Here is a 19,884-nt window from a genome sequence, read left to right as displayed (position 1 = left end):
TCGAGAACATCTATTCGTATTTGGGAAGATCCCTGTCTCTCTCGCCCAAATATTTATCGTCCTATTACTCACCCTCCTTCTCATGTTATTAATTGCAAGTTTCATATTTAATTGACTCAGACTTGCATGATTGGAACTCGGTTTTGGTAAAGGATCTGTTTTGGCCCATGGACTCTGACATTATTCTCGACATCCCACTAAGTAAAGGAGGAGTTGAAGACCGCATTGTCAGGCACCCAACACGAAATAGGATATTTAGTGTCCGTAGTGCCTACCATCTGGCTCGCTTACTTGAAGGGAAACCCAACTCTAGCAATCAGTTTGACTCGGAAATGGAATGGTGGCGAAAGCTTTGGCAAGCAAAAATCCCAAACAAAGTCAAAGTGTTCGGATGGAGGGTGATGGGTGTCGAATCCACCAAAAATAATTCATACAAACACTTTTGTAGAAGTGTGAGTAGGGTCGAATCCACAGGATTGGTTTTAAATTAATTCCTTCAAAAATAAGAATAATTAGGGGGTTTATGATTTGAAAAAGAATAAAAATAAAAACTAAATTAAACTAAAGAGCTAATAAAATTAGAAGAGATAAATATAAGAGAAGAGTATTCTAGTTAAAGATAGGATCATGCTTAATTCCACAGTCGATCATAGATGTAAAGATAACAATCATTCATGATAGATAAATTGGTTATGGTCATTGGTACGACCTAACGACCTCACCTTTCATTACCGTATGGATAGTCAAGGAATGTCCGTTGACTAAATCCCAAATGAGTAAACAATCTTGGGAACATCCTCAAGATTTAATTTACCGATAGCATTAAGAACTAGAAAGCCCAATTCTAACCAAATTCCTATGAGGATTTATTTAAGTTAGATTGTGCATTCCACACAACATAATCGAAAACTTCTACATAATCAATTATATTATGTTACCACTAGTTATTGAACTAAACAAACAATTACGGATTTGCAAGTTCAATTGGCTAGGCAAATATTCTTGACAATGAATAACAGTACCTATCATTCATAAATCAGATTATTTGTAATAAAAGCACAGAGAACAACACAAATACCAATATGAATGAAAGTAGAAAGCATAAATTAGATCCCACAACTTGTTGGAATAAGCATTCACCAAGTCTTCAACCGAAATGAGAGAACTAGCTAGACATGCTCATAAAAGAACGCATGAAAAGCAAAGTAAGAAAATATGATAAAAACGTAGAGAAATAGAAGAGTTCAAAAGTTACTCTTAAAGTAAATTACATCACATATATATAGTAACTAGATACCTAATTCTACTAGGATTAAAAGGTAGATACCTAATTAAACTAAAAGACTAATAGAAATAAAATTATTATCCTAGTTATACTTCTCATTCATCAAAAAGTAGTCCAAACAGCTCCAAATTCTTGCCAGAAATCGAGTTTGAGTCTTGTCCAAATTTCTATTTTGGTTCTTTTCTTCATTACCCGTTCCATTTTGAGTCTTGAGTCTTATAACAACCACTGATCTTCGAATTTAAAAAATAAAAGGTCCAAATCTTAAGTAATTTAAATATATTCTTTATTTATATATACATTATATATAACATATATATATTATATATACTATTTCTCCAAAATCTTCTCTCTAAGATTCCGGCGTCATCTGAAAGCATTTTCGGCCATGGATTATACCATTGGAATCCTCCTTAAGGCGAACATATCCATACCATCAATTTGAACTTTCATTGACCAAAGAGAGTAGTCTCTAAGCACGACCGTCAAAGCTTCATGGCTTCAACTTGTCATCGTCCGAATGAATTTCGGCCTGGGACTACCACCAGTAGACTCGCCTCGATATGAAGATTCGAACGAGACCAACCTTGCTCATTTTTATCAAGTTTTTGCTGAGATCTAAAAAATTTAAATTTATTTCTACCGTGAAGTTTGTTGCCAATGATTCTCCTCCGTCTAGACGAATCACGGCCTGAAACTACCACCATTCGACTCCTCTCATCGAGACGATTCCAACGAGACCAAGCTTGCCCATTTTCATCACCATCGGCGACGGAGAAGATGAACAGAGAAGAAGGCAAACAAAAATTAATTAAAATTATTTAGTTTAATAAAATTTAAAATTAATAAAATATTAAATATTTAATTTAAATATAATATTTTATATAAGTTAAAAATTGATATAATTTTTAAGTATTTTTATATTTATTTAGTATATTTTATAAATAAATATTAAAATATATTTAAATTAAATAATAATTTAGTAAAGTATTTAATTTAATAAATTTAAAAATAATAAAAAATATTAAAATTTTAATTTAAATATATATTAATAGTTTTAATATAATATTTTATATAAGTTAAAAAAACTTGATATAAATTTTAGGTATTTTATATTTATTTAGTATATTTTTTAAATAAATATTAAAATATATTTAAATTAAATAATAATTTAATTTAATTAATAATATATAATATTGTAAGTGGTTTTTATTTATATTCAAACGAAATTATTTTATTTAATAAAATTTAAAATTAAAAAAATATTAAATAGTTAATTTAAATATATATTAATAATTTTAATATAACATTTTATATAAGTTAAAATTCTATTGATTTAGTATATTTTATAAATAAATATTAAAATATATTTAAATAAATAATAATTTAATTTACTTAATAATATATAATATTGTAAGTGATTTTTATTTATATTCAAACAAAAGGGACAAATTGGAATTTGCCCACTTAAACCCCTACTTTTGTGTCGTATGTTTAGAGAGGATGTTAAGTTGTATATGTAACGGAGGAGAAGAGTATTTTTTATCATTGCACTACTAAAAAAGCCGAAATAGGGTAAGAAAAGACCCTACACCTCATTTCCACCATGTGTACAGCACCTTCTGTCAGTTTTGGACGGAGGGGGTCTTGTTTGTAGGGTTTCAAAATTCACAGGTCTTTTATGTCTATTTCTATTATACAGATAAGTTTTGTACAATTTTAACATAACATAGGGGGTATTATGCAATTTTCCCTAGTATTTAATTAAGAGCATTTTGGTCACAAAAAAGTCAAAATATCACATAAAATAGACACAAAATGTGATCCTATCAGAAGGCTTGCTTAAACTCCTTGCCGACCTCTGTCAATCTTCGCATGCGTAAGAAAGATATCTCAGTCTCCTGACCATTCTACCAAGATAGTGAGGAAGACATCATGCATGCTCTATTATTCTACCCTTTTGCTAGACATGTATGGTGTCTATCTCCATTCAGGGGAACATCAGTTCATAGTAACGTATCTAGCCCTCTCAACTGGATGCAAAAAGTCGGTGCTGATCTTGGTCCTCAAGATGTGCGCCTTTTCCTTACTCTTTGTTGGTGCATTTGGTGGTGTGGAAATTGCAAACTTACGCAAAAGAGCTTCCTTCACCCTAACTATCATATGTTTTGCCAAACGCTACATTCAATTGTATCTCAATCAGAACCTGGATGCAAAATTGAGTGCCCGGCTGCAGAGATTTTCAAAATGGCAACGCCCAGAGGAAGATACCATTAAAATAAATTGCGATGGTGCAATTTTTGCCGATGTCATTGCTTGGGATCGTAGAGGCTCGTGCCTAGCTTGGGCAGCTTGCCGTATTTGCAGACAAGCTGATGGCGAATTGGCGAAAGCCTTTGCAGCTCGACACGGTTTGGAACTAGCAACTCGGATGGGATAGCAATCTATCACTCTTGAGAAACTTAATCGCTAAACTCAACTCACCCATCTCACACTCGTCCATATGTTGTCTCTGATATCATTAGCTTGTCTTATGCTTTTCTTGGTTGTAATTGTAGTTTGGTTAATGGTACTTGTAACTGCAATCAATCATCATCATCACAAATTAAGAGTTCATCTCACCTGCAAACTATACCTAACAATTAATTCAACATGAATAAACAGTACTAGCAGAAAGCATTAATTATGTTATGATCATCATTTGCCATTTTCTATCCCCCCATTCTCCAAATTCTCACCCTCATCACTACCCTTATTTGCTTCACCATTTTCTTTCACTTCATTCTCCAATTTTTCATGTTTACCATTTTCCATCTCTTTTTTCTTCCCTTCTTCTTCACCCTCCTTCTGCTTCTCTTCTTCCTCTGCCTTTCGCCTCTCTTCTTCCTTTGCCTCTTCCAGGGCTTTCATCAGTCTCCTCAGACAAGTCTCCACATCGTCGCTGCCCGATTTAGGCATCAAATTCTCAGCAACATCAGCCGGAGCCATTTTCGTCTCCTCCAACTGCTGCCTCACCGTAGCAAACAGCTCGTGTGAGTCAATGTCCAAATAGTTCTTGGCTAAGAACTTAAACGCTTCGAATCCACAATAGGACAACTCTATGCGCATGTCCATCCTCCCTCTTCGAATGAGAGCAGGATCGAGTTTCTCAACATAGTTGGTTGTGAAAACGATGAGTCTTTCACTCCCACAGGCCGACCAGAGCCCGTCGATGAAGTTGAGAAGCCCCGACAACGTAACCTGGCTTGTCTTATTCTTCTCCTCCTCCAATTCCTTCAACTTCTCCTTAATCTGATCCTTCTCTTCATCTTTCTTCTTACCATTTTGATACCCTTCCTTCTTGTCCGCCTTTTTCTTCTCCCTTTGCCCCGTCAGGTCCAACGAGCAATCAATGTCCTCTATCACAATAATGGACTTGCTGGCAGTGTCGATCAGCAACTTCCTCAACTCCGTGTTGTCCTTAACCGCCGTCAGCTCCAGGTCGTAGACGTCGTACTTCAAGAGATTAGCCATGGCTGCGATCATGGTGGACTTGCCTGTTCCAGGAGGTCCGTAGAGGAGGTATCCACGCTTCCAGGCCTTGCCAATCTTAGCGTAGTAATCCTTCGAGTTGGTGAAGTTAATGAGATCATTGACGATTTCTTGCTTCTTTCGGGGGTCCATGGCTAAAGTGTCGAAGCTTGCAGGATGCTCGAAGATCACATGGCTCCACATACTCTCGCAGCCTTCGCTCTTGTGATTGGTGTAGAGTTTTCTCCGCCTTTCTCTCACGGTGATGGCCTTTCCTTGGTCAAGAACGTGCTTCAAGTAGTTGTTGGTGATCAAATCTCGATATCTTTTGTGGAAAGTGAGCTTGAAGTACCTCTTCTCATCTTCTCTGGGATAGAAGGAGATTGACTGTCGATCAGGGGTGGTTACGCTGGAAGCCCACCATAGCTTGATGCCCTCGTATTCGTCGGTGACCTCTTCGTGCTCGGCCATGCTAAGCACAATGGACTCGGTGTCACGGACCACGTTGGCCTGGAGGCGCTTAGCGTGTTTGGTGGAATTAGCATTCAGATACCTCTGGATGGCGGCGTAGGCTTTGCTGCGTTCGAAACCATCGCCGTGGTACTCGGGGAAGGTGATCTCGATGTATGGATAGAAAAAACTGATGAATTTTTGGGTGTAGCGTTTGATGGGACCACCAAGTTCGTAAGGGAAATAGTTCTGGAACATGGCATAAGCGATGAGTAGGCCTCCAATTGCAGAGCTCATTTTGGTCATCATGTCAGCCATGGGGGGTAACATCTTTGATTTGCTTCTCTCAATTCTTGCTTGCTCTAGTTTCCGGTTATTCAAGAGTGCGTTGTGTGTGTATATATATAAGAAAAAATGCAAGTAATTCCCTTTGTAATATTGTAAATAAGCAAATTATTCTTTTATAAAAAAAAATAAATAGTGATTTATCCTTCTTTATTTTTAAAATACAACAATTTACCCCCTATAATTTTTAAAATGAAGTAATTTACCTCCCTGTATAAGGTAGTTTATTGTTCCATTTTAAAATGTACAGGGGACAAATTGCTATATTTTTTTCATAGAGATGTAATGTGCTCATTTCCAATATCACAGAAATCAAATTACTATTCACCTTATATATATATATATATAGTAAAACTTGGAGGAACTAAATCCTGGCAGACAAGAAAAAAAAAATTTTTAATTCAAATTGAATTTTATCAAACCTGAACTAATCCTATCATAAGTGTAATAGACTTGGCATTGTAATTCCTATATAATTGAGGGATAGTAATAAATCATAGAACAAGTACATCACATGTTTTATGATTGGTTTCGACCAAACTCAATTTGAATAATAATTTTTCAAAAGAAAGAAGTATATGACATGGATGAGCATGCATGTTTTAATCTTTTGTGTCCCTAAATAGCAATTTTAATCTTTTGATCCAAATTCATTTTAAATTCTACACATTACTGCATAAACACATATGTGCACCATTTATGTGTGGGGAAATTATTTTTTAATCCCACACCATAAAAGTTATTATATTTTTTATCCCACAGTTTATACACTTAATATATTTGGTGTCCATAGAAAAAAAATTATAGTATTTGGGATAAAAAATACAATAATTTTTTAATCTATAAAACCAAATGTGGCATAATTTTTATTCTATGAGACTAAAAATACTATAATTTTTATCATATAGAACCAAATATGTCAATACTTTTTATCCTATGAAATCAAAAACATTACAAGTTTTTATTCTTTAGGCCAAATGTGCTAAGTCCGTAAATTATGGGATCAAATGTGCAACACCCTCTGTCGTGTTTGACAAAAGGTGCAATTTTCTCTTTATGTGGTTATTGTAAGTGGTGTAATATTATTCAAATATACACAATAAAATAAGAAAGTATGATTACCATATGTGATTTGGATAAAAATTTTCCATAAAATAAACTTTATGAATGTATAAATATAGAATATATAATCAATTTATTAAAACAAAAAGATTGATGAGTAAGTGGGATGTTTTCACCAATGATATCTTAGCCTAATGGTTATGATTGAGGTTTTATGTGCAAATTTAAGCTTATGGGTTCGAATTTTACCAAAGTGTGTGTATTTATTTAATTTTATTTGAGTTATTGTAATTCACTTATTATTTTAAATAATATTAATGTATAATTAGATTGATATATTAATTAATTTATTGAAATATCGATATAATTATATATATAATTACCACTTAATAAAAAGTGTGAATATTGAGGAATATATAGTCAACTTTCACTTTCATATTTTGTTTTATATAAATGCGTCAAAAATGCTCCACCGCAGCGTTGATGTTGATCTAGCTCCATATTTGTCGGGTCAGGTAATAAAAAAATATATAATTGCTATTTATTTTGTATAGGGAATAATTTGCTCATTTTCGATATCGCAAGAGGGTAAATTATTATTCGAATTAGTTTTAATTCTTTTCTAATTAATTATTTGCATGAGGAGAAAAGTAGGTAGTAAATGATGTGGAAAACAAAAGCAAAATGTACCATTTGTGGGAACATGAAAAGATGAAGAAGATGGGCTGATGAGAAGACGCAGACGCAGTAGATGGAGATTGGAGAGTGTGTATAACTGTAATTGGTATTTGACTCTTGGGATCATCAATATCGATTATCCACACGTCTTCTCCCATTCAGGAAACCCTAACAATCCCTTAAATAAAAAATGAGCCTCCATTTTATAAAATAGGGACAACACAACTATACTTTTTTCTAAAAAAAATTAATATAATTATATATAAATCAGTGTAGGTGGAACAAATTTTTTCTGACTTAACTACCCTTATTACGGTGAATATATATCTCCTTACATGTATTAACGCGTGACGATGTGTGAGGGTAGATTGGTCATAAATTTGACCTGCAATAACTCAATAATAAGTCGATCAGGAGTTTATATAAATTTTTTTGTTAATATCAGCAAATTCGATGAATTTTGACTAACAGAATGACTCATTTGTTAAATGGAAGCAAACCTCAAAAGTGTTAGATGTAATTTTTCAATCAAACTTTAGGAGAGCAGAGAGTAATTATCTCTACAAAATAAATATAATAAAAAGAATATCCCAAGGGTGCTCTCTCGCGTAACTCTGTCAACTCAACTGTAAAATCGGATTTACGATTAGACTTCAGTATAAATATTTTTTTCTGGGATTAGGTTTGATCAAATTAAACTAGTCACAAGGTAAGTATATCACACTTGTTATATAATTATTTACTTTTTTAAATTATACATCAATCAAATGATAAATATATTATACTTATAATGTGATTAATTCAGAAGTGAAGGAGTTAAGTGGGAGGTACAATTTCGCCAAACGTTTGTCTTGCTTTTATGTGAATGGAATCTTTATTACCACATGCTGATTATGTGAATGTGAATTCAAAGGTGGTAATAGTTTAATGTGAAAGGGGGGACCAATAATAATCTTTTTGTTTGGTCAAGCATTACAACTCGTGACTTACGTTCCTTTTACCAAATCACACATCTTTTCTTATTATTTTATCTTTATTTATATATATAAAAAAAAATCATTTACACTCACAAACGAATTAATGGCATTGCTCCATCAATTTTTAAATATAGTAATTATACCTCTAATTAGATGATTTTAAAAGTTAATTGACATTTTATTTTCTTTTTTTTTTTATAAAAGTGATTCCACATTATTTGAACACTACACCAATTCTTTTATTTTGTTCATAATACCTTAAGTTGGTTTTTTTTATTTTTTTTAAATATAATTTATTGATTTATATATTTTATTTTATTATAATATATTTTAAAATATAAAAATATAATCTATTATATGCACACAAAAGTGACATGCGACGACAGTAAATGTGAACAAAAAATAAGGGACAAGGATGAGGTCCTATGATGTATGGACACGGCGACATTGACACGATATGATACGGACATAGCAAGACAAAAAATGTAAAAAAATATTATGACACGGCCCGATCTTAACACAGCTACATATGATATATATTTGCATTGTATATATTCTTAATTTTTATAAAATTAATATATGCAACATTAAAAATATTAAGATGAAATATAAAATAAGCATGTCTTATATCTACATTTTTGATCAAATGTGGCTTTAAAAATACACATAATCAGTTTATTTAAAAAGGAATGCAATGAAATTTTCTAATAATTTAAATTAGTTAAATTGTGAACATTTTTCAAATTTTTAGTAATTTTATCCTAATACTATTAGTTTAAGAAGAGTTAATTAATTTTTTCTAATTACACCTAAATTTCTTTCTTTTAAAAAAAATAGTCCAAAATTTCTTAAATTATAAAACAAAATTAAAGTATCCAAAACATGTCGAATACGCCTCCAAAATGGATGAGACATGCCAACAGACGTATCCAACGCCGTGTTCCCTTTTTTTCTCTTTAATGTTCCGACACTCCAATGTTGTATATGTTCGAGGCATATCCAAAATGTGTACGTATCAAACACTGCATTGAGTAATTTTTCAAAATATCTGTACATTATAGATGAGGTCTAATATATGGGCCGGACTGCATGTTGAAACAGAGTCTACCACAAATTCAAGTTCAAATGGGCTTCCTCTGAGTTGGTTTGTATTTGGGCTGTTAATATGGGTATATGTATCTACTTATCTCCTACTCTGGCCCAAATTCAAGGCCTAATAAATCTATAATATGTGAGTGTGACACCCCAACATATTAATTATTAGAGTCACCCCCATAAAATAAATATAATTTTATTATTTAAAAAATTATAAATATCATTTAATTTCAAAATTTGTTAAAAAAACGAGCCCATTAGATTTTTATCCAATTTTGTGATAAATTGATCAAAATGCCCTTTATATATTTAGGATTTTCTAAAAATATTATGTACCGATTACTAGTTTACCCATCCTTAAATATTTTTATATTTCTTCAAAAAGTTTTCTTAACTTTTATTAAAAAAATCAACACTAATAAAGTATCCACCTTAGCGTCTAACGATGTCATAATAAATTTGAGGGGGTATTTAAAAATATTTAAATAATAAAAAAATTTTCATAATTATATCAAATTTAGAACAGAAAAAAGCTATTCATATGTGTGAAAATATCATACTAACTATTACATGTTCAAGTTTCTTTCTACACATGAAAAGACTAAAGAACTGACCATACTATACAAATGATAACCTAATTAATAATATTTGTGACCTCTTTTCTTGATCCTACCCTTGTTTTGTAGGAGCCCAAGCTTCTTCATCATCTTCAAAACCAATTCCATGTTCTTTTTTTTCGTCGGCATGGCCTCTTCATGACCGTATTCGTCCGCAGTTTCAAATTCTTTCTCCAAATTCTTACTGTTATACTTGTGATGATGATAATAATAATGATGGGGTTCAGAGTCGGAGCCACTGCTCCCGATAGAAGAATTACCAATAGCGTTGCAACTATCTTGTAATTCCTCGTTGAAATCCTCCCACAGCATGTCCATCTTCTCTTCCGTTTCTGCTTTTTCATCGTTTCCCCCAATAGTACGGCCATACGCGTCCTTATGCATGATTTGATCTTCTACCTCAGAGAAACTTCTGCAGACGTGTCGTTTTCTCCCATTTTCTTGGAACTCGAACTCATCTGATTGGTTGTTGACAGATGAGATTCTCCAAAGGGGAGGAAGAACAGCGAGACGCACGAGATTGTTGGTAGTGATTATAGGGAAGGTGAAGTCTTCCATTGTGCTACTCATCATCATAAGCTACCTCAAAATGAAAAAATTGAGGAGGGATGGGAAATAGTATGAATGTGAGTAGGAGTTGATAGGTAGGATGATGAGATGATGATGAATTCATTTAGTTTGAGGTGGTGGGGTGTATTTATGTGTGTGTTAAGAGTTGGTTGGCATGTTTTTAATTAATGAGGTTGGGGTCATGAGTTTAGGCTGTGATGATGGAGTTGGGTGGCCCTCAGCTACCCACCCCCCCATGCATTTATCCACTTCAAATTCTTTTTTTTTTTTTAATTTTTATCATCTACAATTTTATTTTATTTTTTATATATGTATTTCTTTAGATAAATATGTATTAAAATCGAATATATATACAAAATGTGGATATATATATATATATATGAAATTATATTTACAACCCTTGATTTATGTTATATTTACGTAAACTACCCTTATTATTTTACATACTTTACAGAAATCATAAAAATCAGGAGTAATTTATGTAATGATATTGATATTTTTTATGAATGTATAAATAATTTTTTAAAAAATAAAAATTGAAGGTGGGATGTAAATGTCATTATCCCATAAAATAAAGTAGAGAAGAAATGAGGTGATGTTTGTCATTCCATTTTGCTTTATTAATTAAAACGAAAGCTACTGACAACTCCCGACTTGTCTCATCTCATGCTACAGAATATATGATTCATAGATATTAATAATCCTAAAGATATTTTTCTTGCTTCATTTTTTCAATTAATCATCAATATCAATAAATAGATACTTTATCCAGCCCATATTTATTTTCCATATATATATATGGATAAATTACAATAATTTTCTCAAATATTTTGTATAATTACGAAAACTCTCTTGTTATTTGAAAAATTATTAATATCCGTTGAGTTTAACGGTCGTTTAACAATTAACCTAATTTATTAGGTTTTCATTCATTTTTTATAGTGAACCGATCAAAATACCCTTGTAGATTAAAAATTATTATTTAATTTATTTTTTAATTTTTTTTAATTTTTTGGACTAAGTAGACAATTTTTTTATAATTTTTTAAAAGTTTTTCATCCACCATGTTCAACTTTTTATAAGTTTTTTCTAAAAAAATAGAGTAAGAGTAAAGTTAAAAATTTCATACCTCCATCCAAGGATTACATAATTTCTTGAAACATCAGGAGGGTGTTTGTAATTTTTCAAACAATGAGGAGATATTAATAATTATAACGAACCTCAAGAAAAGTTGTTATTATGTGATTGATTATTTTTTTAAATTGTATATTAATTATATGATAAATTTATTGTACTTACTATATAATTAATTTAAATTCGATCAAATTTAATTTATATATATTAGAATTTTATTTTTTGGAAAGTATTAATAAATGGTTTGAGAAGAAGGAGAAAAGCAAAAAGAATGATGGTGAGACATTAATTGAGGGTGCAGCAGCTAATGTTTGGCGTCCCTTCCCTCTCCTAAAATTCTTCTTCTTCTTCTTCATAATTAATACTAATGAAAGGTCAGATTTCTTTACCAAATTCATTAATTAGAGGCAATAATTAACATTCGCTCCTTCCTTAATTTTATATATGCTGTCTGATTTCTTACACACACATACATACATATATATATATATATATAGTTGCATGCAATGAAATGTCTGAAAATTCTTCTTCTGTTGTGTTTTGCTGTCATGCAAACATGAATGGGTCATGAGATCAGCATGGATGCATGACCACCCATTTTTTAACCAATTAACTTTCCTGTGGCCGCCGGATAGATCTATATTATCAATATTGTGTCTGAATCTTCATCTTCTGTCCTTCATTTCTTATCATCAGAATTACAATTGCAAGAATCCAACCAACGCCCCCCTCTCTATCATCGTCACATCCATGGCCAAGCCCGTCGTCCCAAATCCCGGCAGCGGCGGCGATGGCGGCGCTTCCAAGACGACGTTTGTGCAGGCTGACTCTACGTGTTTCCGGGACCTGGTCCAACGCTTAACGGGCCCATCGGGAAATGAGGCCCCAGCACCAATCAAGTCTCCAGCACCCAAACCAGCCCAAAAGCTCCATGAGCGCAGGAAATACAAGCAGCCCAAGTTAGACATTTCAACACCAATTGCATTCCAGATTCCATCAAGCCCACCCATGGTAGGTGCAATGAGCCCACAAGGAGCAGGGGGTTATGGGCCGGGCCCATGGAGCTGCCCAGCAAGCCCGTCGAGTTCTATATTGATGAGCCCACCAAGGAGTTTGCAGGCCAGCCCAACAAGCACCCCTGTGTATGCAGTAACAGGGGGTTCAAACAAAAGATCATCACCATCAGCAATGGAGATAGATTTTGGAGAAGAAGAGAGAGCAATCAAAGAAAAACGCTTTTATCTGCACCAATCTCCACGCTCCAAAATGCGACTTGCACCAGAACCAGAGCTCCTCACCTTGTTTCCTCTAACGTCGCCTAATGCGGCTTCTAGTGCTACTCATAAAACATGAAAAACAATCATACGATAAAAGTATGGTATGCGATACTACATTTTTGATACATTTTGTTAGCCTCAGTTAAATTTACTCACTGAAATGCCGTTTCTTGAATTGTAAAAGTGTTGGTGCAGACATTATAAATATTATTTGCATTTGAACATGCACTGTGCATTAGACAACTACTTCTCAAGCATTAATAACTGTTTGCAGTAAAAAAACTAGGCTATCTTCTTAGAGAACTTGTTTTTAGAGTTTCTAGAGCCATGTAGCAGGAAAACTTTTTCAAGAACTTGGATTCGAGGTTGATTTTTGAAGCCAGGTAAATCAGCAGCTCAGCCTCTCAAGTGTTTTCATCTTCTCGCCGACTAGCGATCTCAACATCAATGTTGCCGTCATCCTCCTCATGATTATCTCCTCTAGATTCCTCGTCATTGTCTATTTCCCAATCATCTTCTTCCATTTCATTTTTCTTGCCAACCAATAGTAGCAGAGAAAGTGTATCAGATGGTTCTTGTACTTTATCATCAGCTGAATGTGATCCATCGGCAGAAATTGGATCTTCAGTAGCTGCCGCTTGCATGATTGCTTGTTCACGACGAGTGTAAATGAGGTAATGCGCCACAGATTTGAAACCAAGACTTGCAACCTGAAATTTGGGAACTTGTATGCTTATCCAAGGATACCTTCAAGCATATCCAACCCCATTTAATCCCCTTCCACACTAAATATTTGTAGATACTTAATATCATGATAAATTATATCCCACTTGATATAACAGCTGAAATTCTCAACAAATGAACTAGGAAATTGAAAAAAGAACTCATCAAATATACCTTCTTGTAGATTGCTCCAGTTGGTTGCCATCCTTTCTCTCTTCTGCAGCGACTGCAATTGCAAATTCCTCGACACACGGGGCAGATCCAATCTGGATTCTCATTAACTTCCATAACGTTCTCCCCATACCTGAAATGTGCAATACAACCAAACAATTCTGTGACCAAAAGATTGGGTGGTATGCAGTACTATGGATCACCTAGGGAGAAGCGAAACTATTATTTGTTTGAGTTTGCTTCTTAAGTTCAAGCTAATCCTAAAATGTGGCAAAGGATTGAAGCTCCTTTTTTGCAGTCCAGTTTTTATTTCACTAATAGCTATGATAATGCAGGAGAAATTTGAACACCGGGATAAACAGGATCAAAGGAGGAAGGACTATGTCTTAATTGGTCAATGGGAGGACATCAAATTTCACTCTTAAAACCATTTCGTTTCCTTGCATTGATCCCAAAATAAATTTTCTTGTCAAGATCAAGAGGAACACATCAATTCAAAATCATGCAGAAACATGGAAAGCAAACAAAATAACAAAGAAACAGGCTCAAAATTTATTACAACTAGTATATATTGCAAAGACCTCATGTATAAGCAATCTCCGCAAAACTGCCCAGTGACCATCTCGCACTTGCTGCATTCAGTGTGATGGCCTAGAGTTTTTTGCCTGCGAAATTCAAATGGTGTGATTATATCCAACATAATGATTTTTGGGAAGAACAAAACAGACACATCAAAAGGCAAACACTTGGCTTTAATGTTGTGGCCACACATAAATTAGAGTTAGAATATTTGTAAAGCAGAGTGTATAAGCATTGGCCACAAGTCGCAGACCAAGATCGGCAGTAACAAAACTTTTATGGGGTTATAAGTGATAAATATTCCATTCACTCTTCTTCTCCTACAAATGGATGAAATAAACGCAGAAAGAATTCCAGCAGCAACGTACTGATACCTGCATTGGTGGCAAGTCTTGCCTTCAACAGGATCATATATGCGCTGCCCATCTTCATCGTATCCGTCAACCAAGAGAGTCCAAACAGCCTTAGAATCACCCAAGAGTTTCTCGTGTTCCTCGGTATAAATTTCAGGCTTCTCACCTTCCGGTATATGGATCTCCACATCTTTAACTGAGTTCTCCATCTTCGGAGGTTTCTTCTCGGAGTAACTCACTCGAGGCATGTCTTTCAATCTGAAGACGACCCGTTTACACATATCAAAATCATAAATACAGAGAGGCAGAGGCAGAGGCATGAATGTGAGAAGAAAACCTCCAAACAGCAAATAAAGAGGGAAAGCGTACCTAGAGGAGCGCCGGGGAGGATGATTAGAAGATGTGGATGTGGTCCTGGGTTTGCGGACAGAAGAAGAGGGTTTTGAGGAGGGAGGTTTGAGGTTCTTGGAGAGATCAAAAATGCCGAGGCTTTTCATTCTCTCGGTGTTTTCTTTGATTCTTTGTGCTCGAGACTCTTCGTACTTTGTTCTGTTAGCATTTCCTCCTCCGACTACCCTATTTCCGACTGCTGCTTCTTCTTCTTCTTCGTTGTTCTTCTCAATCTGCTGTGCTCTCCCCCTGTTTCTCGTACTCACCATCGCGACTCTCTCTCTCTCTCTCACTCTCAGTCTCCCAGTGAGTTGGGGATTCGGGTATGGGTCATCATTCGCTGTCTTTTATTTTCCCGCGCACGCCGTACGGGGTTATGGGGTTTGTACCTTCAACTTTAAACTTTGTACCCTTCCACTCCCGCAGTCCCACTCCCAATGCAAGTGAAACGGACAAAATACATGAAACTCCCTTTTATTTTTAAAAGTACCCAATCTTTTTTTTTAATTTTTAGAATAGGCTAAAAAATTCCTCTTATTTTATTTTAGTCAGTAAAAAATTTTCATTATGTTAGCAATTAACGGAAAGTGCAAGAGACGCGCGTCTGCTGCGTTTGGTAGTTATTTTCTGCGATTTAGGTTCATATTTAATGATAATTTAGACTAAAATATCCCTCTATGGGTCTATATAATATACAAAGGATTTTATGACTTGTTTTGTGTCTTCCTTTTGTCATTTCTAACCCTAAAAATAAGTATTAAATTTAAATTAAAATATTAAATTATATTTAATTTATTTAATATTAAATATTAAATTATATTATATTTAAATTCAAATAATTTTATAATTATTAATTCTTAAATCAATAATTATTTTTAATTAATTAAAATATATATTTAGTTACAATAATTATTATTACTTAGCCAAAAATATTTAATTATTATAATTATTTAAAATATTCTTAATTAACTAAAATATATTTTAATTAATATAATTAAAATTAATTAAAAATTAAAAGAAAGAAAGAAAGAAAATTTGCTATTTCGCCTCTTTTTTTCGTCGAAAACTTGTTTCTAAGTTTCCGACACCATCCGAAACAAGTTTCCAACACCATCCGAACGAATTTTCGACGGCCAATGGTACTATTAGAATCCTCTCTTCAAGACGAACGTTTTTATACCTTCAATTTGAGTTTTCGTCGATCATAGAGAGTAGACTCAAGCAAAGATCGCGCAACACGTTTGCCGTCGATTCATCTCCGTCCGATCGAATCTCAATCTCAGACCACTATCATCAAACTCGTTTCAAGATAATTCTAACGAGACCGGTCTCACTCAATTTGGTAAAGAATTTATGGAGATATGATAATTTTAATAAAATCTCATTGCCGGGGGAGGGGGGAGCTGGGGGTGAATGGGGTGAGAGTGGTGGTGGGGGGCAGCGGGGGGTAAGGGGTGGGTGGGGTAGTTGGTTTTTTTTATATATATAATAATAATATTTTTTGAAATTTTAAATTATTTATATATAATATAAATTAAATAATGTGTTGAATCTTGATCTTTTAATTTTTAAAAATCTAACAATTGAGATTAATTGATTAGATCTAACGGTCACTAAAAGAGAAATAATATATATTAAGTAAGGGTATAACGGTCATTTTTTAAAAAATTAACACCGTTAGTTGGATTTAACGAAGAGGGGGCGATTGAGTTGAGTTTTACAAAACACATGGGAGCTTTTACCCTATTCTGAAAATCGGGGGTTCTTTTTGCAAACTTTTTAAAATATAGGGAGGTTTTATGTATTTTCTCCCAAGTGAAACAAACAATAAGCCTCCAACCATTAGGGAGACAGCCACATAGTGTTTGGATTTGTAATTTGAGTGTTTTTATTTTGGTATTCTGAAAATATAGAGAAAAAAATAAAAAATAAATAAATATGCATTTGAGAAAGATGATATGTTTGGATTTATGTTTTGATATAATATAAAATAGTTTAAAATAAGTAGTGTATGTTTGATGTTGAACATAGGAGACAAAAGTTACTGTTGATTGTCAAATCATATTTTTTTATATATATCTATTAATATAATTGTGTATGTATATAGTATTTTGTTTGTTAGTAAAATATAATATATATATATATATCTATATTAAGTAATTTTCTTTATAAAAGTTTTCTTCTTTTACATTTTAAATAATAATTATAAATTCAATAAAATATTAAGTGCACTGTAGTATTGTCTCCAATACACTTTTTTTGGATTGAAAAAATATAATATATAAAATTCAAATAATAAATATTTTTAATTAAGTATGTATTATAGGTATATATTATCCTCAATTTTCAAATTTCTCAAATATTTCACAGAAGTATTAAAAATTTTGAGTACAAAATAGTTATATAGTGTAAGTTGAAAAAATTAGTAATTAATATATAGTAAATTGAAGTATAGTAATGTGTTGAAAATACATTCGTTAGACTTTATATTCGGATTGATTAATTATAATTGATAATTGAAGTAATGAAAAATATGAATTTCGTATATAGTACTGGTGTATTATTCTCAGTATACAAAACTAAGTAATTTATTGAGGTAGAAAATTTTTAAATAACTTTACTCAATTTGCATTGATAGTAAATATTTTTAATATGAATATTTTTGTAAGTTAAAAATTAATTTTATATATAATTATTGCTTAGATTTAACATATAGTATATATATTAAATAATATATATTATATATTATATATTATATAGATAATTTAGAAAAATTCACTATATCTCATTTGCTTTTTGGTAGAGTTTATTTATTTATATTAAATAATAATTAAAAATTGAATAAATAATTAAATGCACTACAGTATTATGTTGAAAATAATTTCGTCCGCCTTTATATTCGCAGTGAAAATATTTAATGATAAATCGAACGATAAGTACTTTGAATTACGATGCAGTAATGATATGTTGTCATAAATTTCAATATTTGAAAAATATTTCATTCAAATAGAAAACTATATTGAGTCCAAAATATCTAAATAGTTAAAGTTGAATTAATTAGCATTTATTAGTTAAAAACATAACAATTAAAATATTTTTACTCATAACATATAAGGCTGTCAATTTCTAGAGAATTGTCCAAGTGTAATTACACAACTGCACGATATATAAGAAACGAATGCATTTGAAACTCACAAACTGCTCGAGTAGTTGTTTTTTTTTTTACTAATTAAATCAACATTTGACTTGGAAGATTCACAGGCTGGCATTGTATGCCTAAGGACCGTCACGACGCCATGATGGGAGTCCATGTGGTCGTCGTGAGCGCGTGTGTTGTCCCCTCACTATATGTCTGGGCACCCCGATCAGACTGCACGCCAAATCGACGAATATAGTCAGTCCACATCCACACTTCCGATCGCATGTTGGGACTGTGTTGTGAGGCTAATGAGGTGCTGCGTGCTAGCGCTGGGCCACCATCTCCACGAGCTACATGTTCCACTGCATCCCAACTAGCGATGTGTGTATGTGTCTGTAACGATGGGACAGTTGAATTCGATATGACAATAGGTGCACCCTCACCTCCTCTCACCAGATTACGCACGGTGTTACCACTGTCGTCATTTTCTGCTTTGTTTTGGGCCTCAGCAGAAACATCAGGAAACCTGATGGGCCCCACACCTATAGCATATTGGGATAATGTGGCTCTAGGTAATAGTACTGTTTAGCCAATGAAAAATGCTGCAAAAGGATCCAATTAATAATTTGTTGGCGTTGCAAATTATAATGGTAATTTTAAACAGTAATTGTCATGTAGATGTCATCACATTGAAAATAACATGACGTACCCGTGACGCACATGGTCGTAGCTCTAATAGAAACACCATAATAAATATTTCAATATCATAATAAATCCCTGGTATCTGAGTGATTCCGTGGAACTGGCGAAAACGACCTTTAAACTCGTAGAATTTATCAAAAACTTAGTCTCGGGTGTAAGGATATCCAAAATGTCTTTGTAATCCATGTGCCCAATGACCCATCTGCGTCTTCCCACGTGCATCGTTTCTCATAGGCGCCCGAGTGTTGTCGTCAAGTATCATCGCATGAAGTGCGACTCAATATTTAAACTCCAACGGTCGTCCTGTGAAAATCCAGCACTCTCCAGATATCTGCGATATGCCATGGCTGCAAAGAATTACGGTTAGGAAATAATTATTGTGCAACATCGCATCACGTGTACGGTTGAAAATGTAAAAAAATATTAATTTTGCTTGAACTACTATCTAAATAGTTTTACAATTGTGAACAATCAAGCACATATCATCTTTCATGGGAATACTACTAAATGATCTTATAGCATAATATTCCAAGACAAAGTGAAAATTGGATAGTAGTTTTAATAGTTTACATATGAATCAACATTTTCACTACGTTTATTGCTAGTTTGGATGGTTGGCTGCCCACATTTGCATCGCTATGCTATCTTAAAGGTTGCGTTGGGATTCTATCTCATAAGTAGTTGGATGTCCCCTATGGTAGAATGAATCCATGTTAGGCTGAATGTCTTCATTTGGTTCATTGAATATGATGTCATCGTTGCTAAACCTACGGATGAAGTTATGAAGGGTGCAATACGCAATTACTATATCAACCTGGTGGTTCTGA

The 19,884-nt window shown here is 33.2% G+C and overlaps 3 protein-coding genes and 1 pseudogene across 3 annotated transcripts; 1 reads left to right on the top strand and 3 right to left on the bottom strand.

The window, feature by feature from the left end:
- Positions 1-3,865: 3,865 nt before the first annotated feature.
- Positions 3,866-5,637, bottom strand: LOC105165781 (AAA-ATPase At3g28580 pseudogene; annotated as a pseudogene).
- A 4,281-nt stretch (positions 5,638-9,918) lies between these two features.
- On the bottom strand, positions 9,919-10,732 carry LOC105165869 (uncharacterized). Its single transcript, XM_011085029.3, has one exon. It carries the CDS (start codon positions 10,593-10,595, stop codon positions 10,041-10,043), a length of 555 nt encoding a protein of 184 aa, XP_011083331.1. The 5' UTR covers positions 10,596-10,732; the 3' UTR covers positions 9,919-10,040.
- Positions 10,733-12,000: 1,268 nt separating this feature from the next.
- LOC105165783 (VQ motif-containing protein 31) lies at positions 12,001-13,224 on the top strand. The gene is made up of 2 exons (XM_011084911.3): positions 12,001-12,097; positions 12,420-13,224. Exon 2 carries the CDS (start codon positions 12,474-12,476, stop codon positions 13,074-13,076), a length of 603 nt encoding a protein of 200 aa, XP_011083213.3. The 5' UTR covers positions 12,001-12,097; positions 12,420-12,473; the 3' UTR covers positions 13,077-13,224.
- LOC105165784 (uncharacterized) lies at positions 13,206-15,545 on the bottom strand. Its single transcript, XM_011084912.3, has 5 exons — positions 15,196-15,545; positions 14,848-15,084; positions 14,476-14,559; positions 13,898-14,027; positions 13,206-13,710 (listed from the first exon to the last, which is right to left on the bottom strand). Exons 1-5 carry the CDS (start codon positions 15,483-15,485, stop codon positions 13,405-13,407), a joined length of 1,047 nt encoding a protein of 348 aa, XP_011083214.1. The 5' UTR covers positions 15,486-15,545; the 3' UTR covers positions 13,206-13,404.
- Positions 15,546-19,884: the final 4,339 nt, after the last annotated feature.

This window comes from Sesamum indicum, linkage group LG6 (assembly GCF_026168435.1).
Source record: "Sesamum indicum cultivar Baizhima isolate 11 linkage group LG6, ASM2616843v1, whole genome shotgun sequence".
In the NCBI taxonomy this organism is placed as follows: Eukaryota; Viridiplantae; Streptophyta; class Magnoliopsida; order Lamiales; family Pedaliaceae; genus Sesamum; species Sesamum indicum.
This window is presented reverse-complemented; position numbering and strand designations above follow the sequence as displayed.

Bases quoted from the DNA above. Each gene is read 5' to 3' on its own strand.
- LOC105165869 (XM_011085029.3), bottom strand. From the start codon at position 10,595: ATGATGATGAGTAGCACAATGGAAGACTTCACCTTCCCTATAATCACT.
- LOC105165783 (XM_011084911.3), top strand. From the start codon at position 12,474: ATGGCCAAGCCCGTCGTCCCAAATCCCGGCAGCGGCGGCGATGGCGGC.
- LOC105165784 (XM_011084912.3), bottom strand. From the start codon at position 15,485: ATGGTGAGTACGAGAAACAGGGGGAGAGCACAGCAGATTGAGAAGAAC. The intron at 14,560-14,847 runs GTATCAGTACGT...TGAATTTCGCAG, and splicing joins AAGACTTGCCACCAATGCAG to GCAAAAAACTCTAGGCCATC. The intron at 14,028-14,475 runs GTCTTTGCAATA...TGCACATTTCAG, and splicing joins GGAGATTGCTTATACATGAG to GTATGGGGAGAACGTTATGG.